Source organism: Centropristis striata, chromosome 11 (genome assembly GCF_030273125.1).
Source record: "Centropristis striata isolate RG_2023a ecotype Rhode Island chromosome 11, C.striata_1.0, whole genome shotgun sequence".
Taxonomy (NCBI): domain Eukaryota; kingdom Metazoa; phylum Chordata; class Actinopteri; order Perciformes; family Serranidae; genus Centropristis; species Centropristis striata.
In genome coordinates, this window is record NC_081527.1 from 7,377,073 (window position 1) to 7,393,654 (window position 16,582).

Below are 16,582 nucleotides of genomic sequence, written 5' to 3' on the forward strand. Positions count from 1 at the left end.
ATCCTCACTGAGGTGTCAGCTGGCCTGCTGTTCACAGTGCACAGAGGGGAGACACACACACACATACAGTGCACACATGCAAGTGTACAGCAGAGGCACATAAAGCCATAAATGTGCACACATACACAGGCATGCATATATATTTACACATTAGGCATCAAGACAAACAGAAGTGTACAGGCCTGCATGCATACACTGCTTATGTGCACATGCTATCATGCTATATCATGCTTAGCACTCATAAACACACACACATGCATACAACACAAGGAATAGTTATTTTGTTTGATGTTTTTGATGTTTTAATAGAAACTGACCACCTGACTAGTCAAAAAAATGAGGTGCAGCTTGAGACAGTTATAGACAAATAAGCAAGAAAAACACAGGATGGCAGGAAAAGAAAATAACAAAAATAATCTTCACTAAGCCCCTCCCCCAATATTGATCTTCCAATCACAGCTTAGCAACCAAAACTAGGCATAGGAGGCATGACAAGCATTAGTATTCTCTATATACGTGATGCGCATGCGAGGCATACTAATGCACATCATGCAATGAATAAATGCATTTTCACTGTGTTTTAACTGTTTAACTGTAAAACATCTTTGTGTACCTTGTAAAGCGCTCTATAAATAAAGTGTATTATTATTACTATTATCCTACCTACTCAACCTGTAGGTAGTGCATACTGCCCACTAAATTAAGAATTAATTATGTCATTAACAGCAGACTGTTCACACTGAAGTAAAAACAATGTGTCTTCTTTGCATCATATGTTCATCACTAATGTCAATATCACAACTAAATTGCCCAAAGTGTCTTCCCGGATGTCGAGCAGAATACACATAGTAATATCCCTTGCAAAGCAATTATTAACATGACATGAGCTGGTTACCATGGAGATGCTAGAGACAGCTAGCTAGCTTGACTGAAGAAGATATCTTATGCTGTCTGGTTGAATAATCTGAGATTCGATTACATTTGCTATAGATGTGATGACTTGAACTAATCCTAATCATTACTGTATAGCCATTTACAGCATGATGTAGTAGACTAGCTTGTTTTTATGAATTCCATGCACATTTTGCAGGGCTTGCAATGCTAACTTTACTCAAGGCCATTATGAATTACTATTTTTTATACCACTGACACCATAAATACCATTGACTGGATAGAAATAGAGTCCCTATAATTTCTGGACTTCTACTGAGAAGCCTTGAGTTTGACATTTTCACCGTAGCTTGATTACCATTAGAAAATCCTTCTTCTATGTATTTTAGCCCAACCAAACACTGAAAAAGACATTTTTAAGCAACCAAAATGTTCCAGTTAACTTTCATGAAATGGAAACACATTGTGGTAGTGAATGATACAGTAGCCCTGCCCTAAAGCTGACCGTGCCTTTCTCGTGTATTTTACTTTAAATGAGACCATCATTTACAAAATGAACATCAAGCTACGGCGAAGACTTAAAACTAACAATTGAGACTGTAAACTGTTTAATGAGGTAATAAACAAGAGAGAAGTAAGGTCATATTTCTATGGATTTACATACAAAAGGACTGCTTTCCATTGCATAGAATGCAGGTTATAGACACTTCTGCACTGTATTCACTCATCAGCCCCGGGGTTTGATTGACTGTATTTATACACACACTGTAAAACCCAATTTGTTGTTTCAACTTAAATATTTGAATGACCATGCTACAAAATAACTTTATGTTAAGACAACAAAGACAATCCAGTTAACTCAAATGAATCTTGCTATTTGACTCAATATTTTAAGTTATAATGACTTTTGCACAAATCTTTGTTGTATTGAAAAGGAAAAATTAGTTATGATAACAAACAAGCAACATTGGGTTTCACAGTGTACGAGCATGTAAAGATACAAGATACACACACTCTCACCTGCGAGACACACACACACACACACACACACACACGTTCTTGTACTTCTATCTTTGTGAGGACCCTCATTGGAATAATGACTTCCCAAGCAAGGTTATAATTGTTTAGAATTTTTCATTAGTTTCAGTTTTAATTGGATTGTGAATTTTTGTTTTCAAATTCAGTTAGTTTTAATTCGTTTTTAGAGTGAGTTTGCTAGTTTTAGTTTAGTTTTTATTAGTTTTAGTTTTTTGTAATGGGGTATTTGTTGGGTGGGAGATTAAAAGAGGTCACAGTAGAATTTGCCATTATTTCCTTTGCCTTATCCATCTTCATTATGTATGAAAAAAGTTGGCAAAGAGGAAAACGAAGGACATTTTCACTATAATTTTTGTTAGTTTTGTAACCACACAATACAGTTTCAGTTAATTATCTTTTTTTTTTAAACTCTCATTTTTATTTCAGTTAATGAAAATGTTTTTTCAATTCTAGCTTTCGTTATTTCATTTCATTTTCGTTTACTATAATAACCTTGTTCCCTAGCGCCTTACCTAACATAAACCTAATTGTAACCTTTAACCCTAAAACAAGTCTGAACTCTAAAAAAAGCCTTTAAAGAAGTGAGGACCGGCCGAAATGTCCTCACTTTGCAAAAATGTCCTCACTCTGTTGGTTAAAAACGTGTTCCGGTCCTCACTATGTAGGAAGTAGAAGAACACACACACACACACACACACACACACACACATACACACAGCAGCAGAATCCACTCCTTCACTCAAGCTGCTGAGCAGATTAGTGCGCCACAGCAACAGAGTACACTGAGTGTCTTCATGCTTCATGCTGCTGATGCTTGCCAGCGTGCATGTTAATCTGTGTGTATGTGACTATGTTGCACGCAGCTATTTGGGACTGTGCATCCCCTTTTGTGTGTGTGTGTGTGTGTGTGCGTGTGCGTGCATATGTGTGTGTTCCAGACTGCTCATGCCTCCGATGGCCATCTAAAAATAGTCAACTGATGAAATATTAAAATGTGTCAATAGAGAACGCTGGTCATGATGCGGAAGAAAAAGCCACTCGACAACTTTTAAGTGTGCGTGTGCATGACAGAAGAAGAGATTAATGAGCCCGGGCAGGTCTATCAGTGTTCACAACTGCATGCATGCAGGTATATGCAGATGTGTGTGTATGCATGCGATCATGGAGCAGGAGTGAGTGAAAGGATATTAAAATGCACAGGCAGAGAGACCCTCTTTCATTTTCCTTCTAATACACCAGTTCACCGAACATGGTCTCACAGGAATCCGTGAAATAGCCACGGATTCGCTTAACTCAAAATCCGTGGAATAGCCACGGAATCACTCAAATTTCCGTGAAACTGACACGGATTTCGCTACAATGTAAGTTAATGACAGTCATATCCCGTGGCTATTCCATGGATATTTTTTCCTATTGGTTTGTTCCAAGTCACGTGACTTTCAAGGTCCCGGCAGTCAGAACAAAAAACATGGTGGACAGTTTTCTCATTTTTAGTTAAAAATCTAAATTTTGACTTAGTTTCTGCATTAAAATGGATTTTGATCACATTTCTAGCCAGAAATATATGTTTTATTTTCTAAATATTCACTCAGTGAATGTACATAATCACTTTGTATGTTGGAATAGCCACGGGATATGACTGTCATTAACTTGCATTGTAGCGAAATCCGTGTCAGTTTCACAGAAATTTGAGTGATTCTGTGGCTATTCCACGGATTTTGAGTTAAGCAAATCCGTGGCTATTTCATGGATTCCTGTGAGACCAGGTTGTAAAATGCACAGGCAGAGAAACCTTCTTTCATTTTCCTTCTAATACACTAATTCACCCCAATCTCTACCTATAAACCACCACTTTCACCTCAGATGGAAACACTGGAGCCTTCAGTGTTTCTGCCATCTGAGTGATAATGTATTTATGAGGCCTTTCGCTTCCCTAAAGGCTCCACTACCCACATGAAACACACCTAAAGTGGCAAACAAAAATTGTGGAAAACACCCCCTGGCTTTGTACACACATCTGGGTTTGTGTGCATGTGTGCGTAAATGTGTGAATCCATCTGAAACAGACGTGGAGTACAAATTCTTCCGTTGCATTATGGGTTTTTTGTACCCTCATGTGTGCATGCATGTGTATACTCAGCCTAGACGAGCCTATATTGGACACGGAGGCCTTGACCTAGTAAACTCACTCAGCACCCTTAGCTTAATATCACTTTTTAAATAATGCACAATCACCAGATGCACTGCCTACAGGAGCCCTTCGCTGTACTTTTAAGTGACTTTTCACTTTGCTCGAGCTTTATTTTCTCAACGTGCTTATCCAAAGTGACTCCATTCGCCTTTAGCTGCAGACTTTATCTCTCCCGTGCAGTTGATATTGACCGCTGGCACACTACGATTTCTCATTCTCTCTTATTTAATCATCGCAAACAAGCAAAAGTTTCTGCTTGTCTCATGCGCTGTTCTCGCTTTCATTCTTAGACTGCTGGCAAAAAAGTGACATCAGTGGAGATTAAAGGGACAGCCACTGTTGATGGAGGACGGCTGAAGAACTCCTTTGAGAGTACAAATACTGAGCGCTAGGAATTTATAGGTCTATTTAGAGCTGATATAATGCAGTACAGTTATTTTCCAGTGCAGTGAGTTGTTTGACAGAAAAGCAAACAGATGTAGCCATTGTAAAAGAGGCTGGAGAGCATTCATTTGTCATTTGTCACTGCAGCAAACTGTGTTTTAACCTCTTCCACTACACACCTCGCTACTTTTGTCTTTTTTAGGGGGGGGGTCAGGGGGTCTTTAAGGGGAGATAGTAGGTCAACAGTAGATGCCACTTAGAAATGGTGTACATTATTTGATAGCTGGGAAACTGAAGATTAATTTGAGTGCAGTACTGTGTGTCAAGTTGTTCTAGTCACCAATCTGTAGCCTCATGAACCATTTTCTTTATTTTCTGAGCCCACTACATGGAGCTCTCTGTCCAACAAAGGGGGGAAAGCACACTCAATTTCCGTTGCTTTAAGCCTTTTTCCTTAACCCATTTAAGCCGGGAAAGCATTACCACATTTCTACCATTAAAACTGGGGGCGCTGTTGCGTTATTCTACCATTAAAGTCGGGAAAGCGGAATACGTCTTTTTTATAGTATTTGTAGTTTTTTCCACCTATTTTCGGTCTCTTGGCCAATGAAATGCATCAGAATACATGTGGGAGTGTCGCAATGCAACATGTTGATTTTTTAAAAAACTTTATTGAATGTTTGGACAAATAAACTCAACTTCTCATAAAAGCCACAGGTATAAGCTCTCAAATACTTTTTGAATTTCATTTCTATCTGCTACAGAGGCTGAAAAATCTATTATTTAATAGGAAGAGTTGACACTTCTGTTGAATTTCCAGAAAAACTTCAGGTTTTAGGGGGTTATTTTAAAATCGCCCAGAGGTTTTACAGGCATTTTCTCCAAGCGTTTTAGGCCTAAATGGGTTAAATGAAGAGCGCCATCTTGTGGGTTCAGAAAATAAAGAAAATGGTTCATGAGGCTTCATTGGCACATCACTACCAACAAACATTTGGGAGTTTTCTGCTTGAATTGCATTTTTCAGCAATTGGATGGAGATTACTTCTGGAAAGTGCTGAGACACAGCCCCCAATATTTTTAGAAAAGCTATACATCCTCTGAATGCTCTAAGTCTCTAGTTTGTCGTTGTAAAGTTTCATGAAGGTGTGATTATGCTGGAGGTCACAGCAGGTCATTTTATACAGTAAGGTCAAGTTTAAAGAAACAGTTGAACTACATTTAAATGGCTACTATTGGGACTAACATCATCACATTAATATAATTGGGTTTATTGAATTCACTAGAGTCACAGCTTTCCAATCATACCCAATGTATGCAACTCCAGGACTGCTGAAGGACCCCAGTAAGCAGAAATATTGAAATACAATGGGCAAAAATAAAAAAAAAACACATTTGTACTGTTGTAAAAGTTTCTTTGTTTTTGCTTCAGAATGCATGAGATTAGCATAAAGTGGGCATGTATATGAAGGGGAGACTGAACCTATTTTTAATAAGATATCCTGAGGTCGGAGGTCAAGGGACCAGCCTTCACTTAAAAAAATGTTTGTAGAAATACAGTAAAACATTGTCAAATTGCATCAGAAATACGGCTTAGAATAAAAATTGAATATCACCATCGTAGACGCTTTTAATTACCATGAATGAGGGAATAGTACAAAACTTTTAAACTGTAAAAAAAACTAAACTAAATATTTTAATGTAAAATTAAAAGAGAAATACCATAATGTCACAGGGACATAATAACCCTAAAAATAAAGGGACTATTCATCCATCCATCCATCCATTCTCGTCCGTTTATCCGGGGCCGGGTCGTGGGGGCAGCAGGCTAAGCAGGGCATTCCATGCGCCCCTCTCCCCAGCCACAACGTCAAGCTCCTCCTGGGGGACCCCGAGGCAACTATTTTGTTTTTCATAATATTTAAATTTAAATTTAGAGTAGAAAACCCACAAGATCACCAATGACTTCTGTACATATTCTTCATGTGATAGTTTATCTTAACTGCAGCTTTAAAACTGAGCCTACTGCAGCATCCTTAATAAGGTGTTGAAGAGGTGAAGTAACATTTTAGGTAAAAATTAGTTTTATTTTCCTAATTAAAGTCATTTAAGAGGCACATTACTGCTAACATGACCGAAAGTGAATTAGTCAAGGGTGCATCAAACATTTTACAGGATTTCAATGAGAGAGTTGGGACAGTTGGGGCTTCCTGTCCTCCTCAAATGATTCAATTAAATTCACTGCAAACTTTATGGGCTGTTCAGAGAAACTCACAGTTTACAGTCTACAAAACATTCTATAAATTCTTTGTCATTATGTTTAATGCATCAGTGCTCATTTATATCCAGCCTGTTTGCATTCTGTGACACAATCCATGCATATTTACACAGGAAATTAAATGATCCATGTGCAAACTCCAAGACTCAAAGATTGAAAGAGGCACCATGTAAAATCAACAATGAATATTTTAATCACATTGTGCTTTTTTTCCTATATGTGTGTGCGTATATTCAGCTTCTTTTGTAAATCTCCAGTTAATCAGTTACAATATCATCCATAACACCATTACACGCATTATTAAAAACTCAGAGTGCACCCTCTGAGGCTCCTGAGGCAATTTAGACATTTGATTAGAAAAGAGTTCATTTGATTCGTAAACTGAAAAGTTCCCATTGACTAACTGACTGATTTGATGGCTGACCAGCTGCTAGCTCAGTGCTAGCTAACTGGCCAACTGGAGTCTGGCCGGATGGTCTTTGGTAGATTTTGGATGAAAGCCTGAATGTGGAAGCAGCAGAATAAGAGGAGAGTTGTGGTACTGAAAAAAAATATATCTCCACTGGAAGGTGTTAGACAGCAGTGTATCAGTGATTCTCACATTTTAATTTTTTACTACAGCTGACAGATGACATTACAAAGTGTAGCTGGATGTGTAATGGGGCAGGGACTGAGCTCAGTCATTGGTAATGTTTCACAAAATAAAAAAAAGAAAAGAAAACATGATTAATGGGTCCATCTCTAAAGGAATAGTTGGTTGCCTTTTCTTTCTTGCTTTCTTACCACAAGCAAGACATTTATATTCCTATACCAGGGATGGGCAACTAGAGGCCCGGGGGCCGCATATGGCTCGCACCCTCACTTGAAGTGGCCCTCAGTACAACTACATGCATTTGAGCATGAAATCTTAAAAGTGCAGAGTAAAAATGCACAAAATTACTTCTTGCAATGAATGCTGGTCTGCTGTTCTTGCACTGAAAAAAAAGCAATCACAGTTTTTTATTTGCTTCAAGCCTTTTGTATTCCTATTTATACTGTTAAACATGCATTTGAGCATGAAATATGTTAAGTTACTGCACTGTAAACATTTAAAATTGTAGTTTCATCATTCCTGGTTAAGTGCACGGTCCTATATGTGGCCCCGTGGTAGTGTTGATGAAAAATTGTGGCCCCCTGCAGCATTTAAGTTGCCCATCCCTGGTCTATACAGTCTAGGAGACACTGTCTCAGCCCCAAAAAGCCACCATAAGTAATTTCTACTAGCAGGTCATTACAATCCCCTGCTGGCTGCAGTAATTATGACAAGGCAAAGGTCAAGTCAAGTCAATTTTATTTATATAGCCCAAAATCACAAATCACAGATTTGACTCAAAGGGACTGTACATGGTACGACACCCTCGTGGGAAGGGAAAACCAGGCGAGCGGAGTTAAGAGTAAAAATATAATTTATTTATAGACGGCGAACACAAAACTACTATCCAACAAACAGCGAGAATAACCTAAAATGTCTTCAAACTAAAACACTGAGGACACGAACCAAAAATACAAGGACCAACTAGGTTCTCCTTCCCCAGCTTCCAGGCAGCACTTAAGGGTTTTCACCAAAACAGCCAACACCTCTACGACCGGCACAATCACAGCACAACAATGGCTCACCAGCCTTGTCTGCTTCAGGCTTCAGTCTATTTAACACCTAATCAGCAATCGATCACAGGTGCGCCTGGAAACACAGAAACTGGGAGGAGCAGGAGGCGGAGTCTTAGGGAAGCAAGGAAACAAAAGAAAAACAAACATAAGATTTGATGGTGCATGACCATTTAGGGCTTTGTAAGTAAGAAGAAGGATTTTAAACTCAATTCTGGATTTTACAGGGAGCCAGTGCAGCGAAGCTAGAACAGGAGAAATAGGATCTCTTTTCTTGGTTCTTGTCAGTATACGACAAGTATAAGACAAGAGTATTTGCAAGATTTTCTGGAAAAACTGAAGAGTTTTAACACAGAAAAGTAACTACTTCAATAGATCCATGTGTACGTTTTTGACTAATTTTGTAAAATTTCGAACAAATTGATGTCACTCTCTGCTCCTCCTGCTAAATTATATAGTGAAATATGAGTGGACAGACTCATAGATAATAGAGAGCCATAAAGAAAGTGTATTTTAAATGGGGGTCAGGAGCAGAGTGAGGTTTAAGGGTCACAGAGCATGAGAGAAAAAGAGCCATGTAACACGGTGGGGAAAAAGCAAATGGATGTTTTTTTTAAAAAGGAAGACAAGACCTTTCTTTTTATTCTGTATCAGCTTTCTGTCTTCTCTTCATTTCAAGGTCTGTTGCGAACTGAGGCAGTTATATTTGTAGTATTCACATTCACTCCTTTCCCATAAAAAAGAAATACATTGTATAACATGTGGGATGTAAACTGGGTTACAGAACGCCTTCAAGGCCACGAACAGAATAAATCTTTACACAAAGACGGACTGTTACAGAGGTAAAAGTGGTCTGAAAACAGTTACATAAAAGCAGCTCGACAGGAGCGAGACAGAGTCTTAAGGTGGCTTCAGACGGGGATCAAGAAGTTTGTTTCAAGCCCTGTGACATAACCTCACTCGACGTCTCTCCCACCCCAAATCCAAATCCCTCTTGTCCCTTGAATTTAAAAAGAAACACCGTATTTCTGCTGTGTAGCATGCATTCACGGATCTTTAATACTTTCTCCTTCTCTTCCTTTTCCCATTAGGACAAGGACTTCTGTCCCAAAGCGTTTTGCAGCTCAACCACCAGGATGCCTATGCAGCAGCTGGTTACCATAGCAACCAGGCGCTGGCTCTTGGGGAATCGATCAGCGGCCGCAGCGGGCAGGTTGGAGGGGCTGTTCACAGCTACAACCAGGTACACACAGACGCCTTTTTTTTTGTGATATTTTTTGACTTTCCAATTTCCAATTTTTTTTCCAGTTCCAACATCCCCTCCTTCATTCATTCTGCTTCATTATCCTCTTCCTATTCACATTCCTCTCCTTCTTTATGCCTCTGTCTGCTGCCTCAATGCTTCTCACCCTATTTTCTTTTTACTCTCTTTGTCCGTTCTCCTGGTTCTCCTTTTTTCTCTCTTCTTCCTCCATTGACATCATAGACTGTATATAAATAATGGAGGGAGTGACCGTGACGTTGGTTTGTGGCTCGTAGGAAGCCTCGAGTTCAGCGTTACACTCGTCGCCATCTTGCGTCGCCATCTTGTTTACGATACAGGAAGCAGACCATATTTGGACTGTGGAGGAGCGAGAGGGGTCTGATCACTGACTACATTACATTACATTACATGTCATTTAGCTGCAGTTTTGTCCAAAGCGACTTACAATAAGTGCATTCAACCTGACTTAGACCACAGGAATCAAGTAAGTACAGAACTTTATGAGCCAACTGTCATCGCTACAGGAGTGTTATATGTTAAAGAAGAAAAGAAGAGAAGAAGAGCATTTAAAAAAATAAATAAAATATGACTACACACGTCTCTACACCTCAACCTGACTGAGAGAAGCCGCTGCTAATTCATGTTAGCATTAACTGGAGCATTAACTGGGATGTTAGTTTTGGCTAGCAAGAAACAAAAACAAAATGTTTGTTACTGACCTCAGAAAACTGAGCAGCGACTCCTTGGAGTGGCTGTTAGTCCAACCAAACGCTGAACAAGACATTTAATGAACAAAACATTCAAATAAACTGTCATTAAGTGAAAATACAGTGAAAGGGTCAAAGTTATGAGACCAAACCGGTAAACGTCCTCTTTTATATCTATATAACGTTATATATAACTTTATTGACACGTTGCCGTGGATACGCATTGTTCTGCTTCTCTCCTGATGATGGCTCGCCTTGTTAGTGACCTGTCAATCAAAGGTAGCCACGCCCCAAATCATACGATTCTTTATCTTCTATTTTCTTCTAAATGGGGCCATTATTAGAACTATTGACATCAAATTGTGTTAAAGAAGATGTTCTACTACTGATTGAGACTATAGTGTCCTGAAAAAAAGGTTCTGAGGTAATAAATCAAGTGAGAAGTTTTCAAATTTTGCACTGAAATAAATGGACAGATTTTTTTTGCAGCCAAACTTAGCGCCCCCTGCTGGAATTTTCCGTAGAATGCAGCTTGAGGCACTTCCTGGTTTGCCTCCCTGCTCAGACACGGAGGTTGCCGCCTGATTGACATGAATCCTTTTCGTCCTTCAACACACCTGCTGCATTACCCATTTTCCTTCCTTTCCGTCTCTCATCTTTCTCCACACTCACTCTGCCCCCGGAGCGTTTCTAGGGTTTGACATTGCGGTGCTCATGCACCGTAAAGTTTGAGGTCGAAATTTCCCGCTTCCGTTTCAGGTGCAACAACAGCAAACATAAACACAAACCTACAGCAGACAGTGACAAACTGATGTTTATTTGCCAACTGTATACCCAATTAACTTCCCAGCAGTGCAGCTTCCCTGCATATATAAATGAAACAGTGGAGGAGAATCGATGCATGAGTTGACAGACACCATGATACATTTTATTTTATGGCACTTTTATATTTGGAAATGTATTCAGGATGTGTCATAGCTGGGTGATGATGAAGTGACTTTCCATTGTACTTTTTCTCGCAGGAGGTTCGAAATTTTCATAGTGTGGAACGCAACATTACAGACCACATACACTTCCTGTATTTAGACGCCAGAAACCAGATCGATGAAATAGATTTCATATCAACCAAAAAGGTTTACGTATGAAAAAAGTTGACAAAGACGAAAACTAAGGACATTTTCACCACAATTTTTGTTAGTTTTGTAACCACAAAATACAGTTTCAGTTAGTTATCATTTTTTAAAAAACTCTCGTCTTTATTTTTATTTCAGTTAACGAAAATGTTTTTCAATTCTAGTTTAGTAGTTATTTCGTTAGTTTTCGTTAACTATAATAATCTTGATGTGCCAGATGCAATATTGTAATATTGTGTAGTAGAGGAGTGAATATGTGCTTATGTATATATATATATATATATATATATATTTATAGTGTATATATTATGTACATATACATATATATGTATACATATATAAATAAATATATATATATGTATGTATGTATGTATTTATATATATATATATATATATATATACATTATATATGTATATATAGTGTATATATTATGTATTTATATATATATATATATATAGTACAGGCCAAAAGTTTGGACACACCTTCTCATTCAATGCGTTTCCTTTATTTTCATGACTATTTACATTGTAGATTCATCAAAACTATTAATGAACACATGTGGAATTATGTACTTAACAAAAAAGTGTGAAATAACTGAAAACATGTCTTATATTCTAGTAAGCAAAGGGTGGTTACTTTGAGGAATCTAAAATACAAGACATGTTTTCAGTTATTTCACACTTTTTTTGTTAAGTACATAATTCCATATGTGTTCATTCATAGTTTTGATGCCTTCAGTGAGAATCTACAATGTAAATAGTCATGAAAATAAAGAAAAATGTGTATATATATATATATATATATATACACACACACACACACACACACACACATACACACACACACATACGTACATGTACAAAGAATCAATAAAACAAAGTGGATACAATTCATGAAATAGATAAAGACAAAATCTTTATATCTTTCTCTCTCTCTCTCTCTCTCTCTCTCTCTCTCTGTCATACACACACACACACACACACACACACACACACACACACACACAGGTGTATGTGCCTGTTTGGAGATCATTTGAGGTCACACTGGGATCTGCAGCCTTTGACGGCCCGCTCTAACGACACCATGCTCTGTCCTCTCTAGGTGACATCCAGCCGTGCTGCTGCCCACTTAGTGGGAACCGACTCTCCCTCCCAGTCCCAGAGAGACTCATTTGCCCAGCAGGCCCAAGGCAGCGCCTTCCACATGCCCACCGAGGCCGGATCTGCACCTGTCGGACCACCCATGTATTACTCCTGTGCCACTCTGCCTGCACAGGTACAAATCCCACCAGAGATTACTGTGAAGCTCCTGTTGTCTTCTCTCCTCTCACACTTTTGGTGGAATCTTTAACACTTCTGTAACCCTGCTAGTCGATCCAAGGAGTTTTGGGGTTACTATAGGCATGTTTTATTCATTGTTTCATGTCTTATACATTGAGGGAATGCTTTGCTGAAAATCTCCTGAGTATCATTTATTGCTCCTGAAAGCTAGCTCTGTAAAGTGTTTACTCTAAGCTTGGATTCACAACAGGTACAATGGAGTCCAGTGGTTAAAAATGCTACTTCCAGCAGAGAGTCTGAGCTGCATAAAGACGGGGAAACAATGTGTTTTGATTGGAACATGCTGTTTACTAAAGCCAGAGAAGTCGATCTTGCTGCAGAAGTAGTTTGATACATTGTTTGACTCTGGATCACCACTGGAATTCATTGTAAAGGTTAGGTTGCACCTGCATTTAATACACACACTCATTTTGCAGCAGAATCAATCCAACTTAAGATTTATTTCACACTGAGCAAACAACAAACAAAAGTGTCACCGGCAACAAATTTGTTTCCTGAATAAACAGCGTGTGACTGAGCTAACAAGCTTTATAACTGTCAGTTAGAGAGCTAGCTAGCTTTGGGTTTGTTTTCTTCACCTTCAGTAACTCTTTCTTTAATGGCTCTGGTTCTGGAAGTGAATTTCCCTTTCCTTTACTCCACTGACAAATCAAAAAATCCTTAAAAAAAGAGGCTTTTAGCCCGGAACCAAGCCAACTGACTCTGAGATAAATTACCATAAAACATTTAATATGGAGCAAAAAAAAATAGGAAGAAGAAGAACAACTTTTCCCATAAACTTTGGAGACTCTTTGTCCTGTTCTTGAAACAAATGAAGCTTGTCAGAAAGGGTTGCATTCATGGTTGCTTCATTATAAAAGTTAATGTTTGAACCATAGCGATAGCATTAGCAGGCTAACTCACATGGCGTTCTTGGATTTGTATTTGCTGTAAACATTTTGGTGGTAATAGTACGATCCACCACTCAGAGACGCCGCGGTTACACTTTAGCATTGTGGGTAGTGTAGTACTTGTGGAGTCTACAGTAGCATATGCCATTGTGGTAAGACATTATGACTAATAATCAAAATCCTGATTCACATAGAATGTGAATGGGATTGTCAAACTTGAACATTTTCAGAGCCAGGTAGCAAACCCAAAGGAAGTGACCATTTAACCCTCTGGGGTCTGAGCCTATTTGTCCTTTATATACCACATGATATTTACTATACCAGTGTTTGGTATTTGGTATTTTCTAAGCACAACTTCAACATGATCTGACTATTATTTTTCACTTTAACCCACTTTATTAACATATTGAACACAAAAATACACAAAAATCATGAAATCTGAAATTAAATTATACAATTTATGACAATAAAAACCACAAATATGCTCAGTGAACTGTTTCGGACCTGAAAAATGTAAACAAAGGTTGCAAGTATAAACATATAAAGGTGAAATTCAAATATAACAAAACTATACACAAAATATTACCATTAAAACATGTTTATTTGTAGGAACAGTTTTAGACCCCTTTTTTCCATTTTTACAAAATGCCACTCCTGCCTCGTCCCACCCTACTTTTACACTTGAATAAGTAATTTTGTACTATCAAATTAAAACGATCATATCTTTGGTTTTACATGACCTTGGAACGTCAAAAAAAAAACTCAAGAAAGTTTAAGCCAGTGTGATCATAGACCCCAGAGGATTAAGAGAGTTTTGGTGGCCTATCTTTTTAAGAATACTACAAACTAGTGATGTCCAAAGGAAGCTTCATGAACCATTTGTTGACTCCACTAGATTCTTGGTTTAAAGAAAAAAGCCCAAGAAAGGCTAATTCAGTATGCTTTTAACCCTTTGTTGGACAGAGAGCGCCATCTAGTGGGCTCAGAAAATATAGCAAATGGTTCATGAAGCTTCATTTTATCTACATATTACAAGGTGGCTCCAATGCATTCTTACCCTTGCAAGGTACAATGTGTAATATCTATCCAAGACTTAAAGGGACAATTTGGGTAATTCTCCATACTTAGTGAATTAACCTGCAGTAGGTGGTGCTCGGCTCGCCCCCCTGGAGAGTCTGGAGACGCAGGGAAGAGTACCGAATGGAATACACTGATTATGGATCAGGACCTCATACAATCCCACTTCAATACATCCAAACTATCCTTTTGTAGGGAAATGCATCTTGTTAATCCTTTCTTAGCTCTCAGTAATAGTTCAAACTCCCCCTCATACATACACAGGGTTCTTGCAAAGTCTTAACAATTCAAATTAACCATTAAGCAACATTTTTTCAAGGTTAGGAATTCAATTTGAATATACTCTTTTAAAAAAAGGCTTAATCTTCAACATTTGTGGTTCAGGTCAGCTGCTTTCTTTGAAAAATGTTTTCAGTCATTTTGTTTCATATAGTATATTTGCCAGAATAACCCTCGCTTTAATGCCATGAATACTATAATTTCTATTCAATATACTAAGATAATGGTCGCCAATGTGACCTCAACAGGCAGAGTTTGTGCAGCCATATTGTCATGCATGAGAGAATATAACGCCTAGTTCTTTGGAAAACATTTTTCTTTGAGTCTATTTATCTTGTTAAGATAAATTTAACACTTAAGTCATGTATTAGTGACCCCACAGATGTAGGATTTTTACTGCTTCCATAGGAGTTCAGAGCTCTCAAACCCTGTTATAAGCATTAAATAATCATAATCAAAACATACATACAAAGTGACAATATACATTGATTGCTGTGGGTACACTGTAAAAATGTCCTGTTGTTTTTACAGAAAAATTGGCAGCTGTGGTTACCAGAATAATTCTGTAAAAAAACAGTACAAATGGAAACATCTTTACAGAAAAGCTTGTAAATTTTACATCCTAAAACTGTAGTAATTAAAAAAAAAAAAATACATTTTAAAGTTGTAGTTTATAGCTTCCTTTACTGCTAATTCAACAAGATGATGATTTATGCAAAATTTACATGCAGATTTTGCTTATTGTGCATTGAATACCAGTTATATAACATTCAGTTATTATTTATTGTACACTGAATACCAGTAAAATTTACAAGTTGTTTACATTTGTACTGTATTTTTTGCAGAATTATTCTGGTAACCACAGCTGCCATTTTTTTTCTGTAAAGGAAACAGATTTTTTTTTACAGTCTATAAATTAATATATTCTGTTAACTTTATTTAGATTACTGATGATAAAGCATCTGAGAGTCTGAAAACTTTTGGGTTATGTAACTTAAAGTGCTGTAAAAGTGCTTGAATTTTACTTTTATTATAAGTGTTGACTTGAAACAGACTCTTTCTGGGTGTGTACTGCTGCTGCTTCATCTAAGCAGCGTTATAGCTACCGTGGTAGCAATTGAAGAAATAGCTTATCCTGCATCTTTCCTGCAATTAGTAGAATGGCTTTATGAGATCTGCAAGCAGTTTCTCTTGTAGGGTCAGTCAGCGGGGCAGCCACAATGCACCAAACCTGTATTAAATTCTGGCCTCTCAGGTGATGATTTACTCTTTTATTGCTTTTTCTGCTGCACTGCGATGAATTCCGGCCTCATAGTTTAGAGATTTTAAGAACCCGGTGTTAATCATGCCTTTGAATTAATTTAAATAGATTTAGCAGCACAGTATCCTCAGCATCCTCACTTCAGCACGTCTTGACCGCGCTCATCTGAATTAGCAGAGGCTTTAAAACTGTACCTTTCACTCTGTA

General features: G+C 37.9%; 1 protein-coding gene across 1 annotated transcript in view; it reads left to right on the forward strand.

The window, feature by feature from the left end:
* Positions 1 to 16,582, forward strand: part of ctnnd2b (catenin (cadherin-associated protein), delta 2b) — a 240,754-nt gene that overhangs the window by 129,957 nt on the left and 94,215 nt on the right. Inside the window, exons 6-7 of the mRNA XM_059344042.1 lie at positions 9,515 to 9,666; positions 12,630 to 12,803. Of these exons, the coding sequence (XP_059200025.1) occupies positions 9,515 to 9,666; positions 12,630 to 12,803 (326 nt within the window). The remainder of the gene's footprint in view (positions 1 to 9,514; positions 9,667 to 12,629; positions 12,804 to 16,582) is intronic.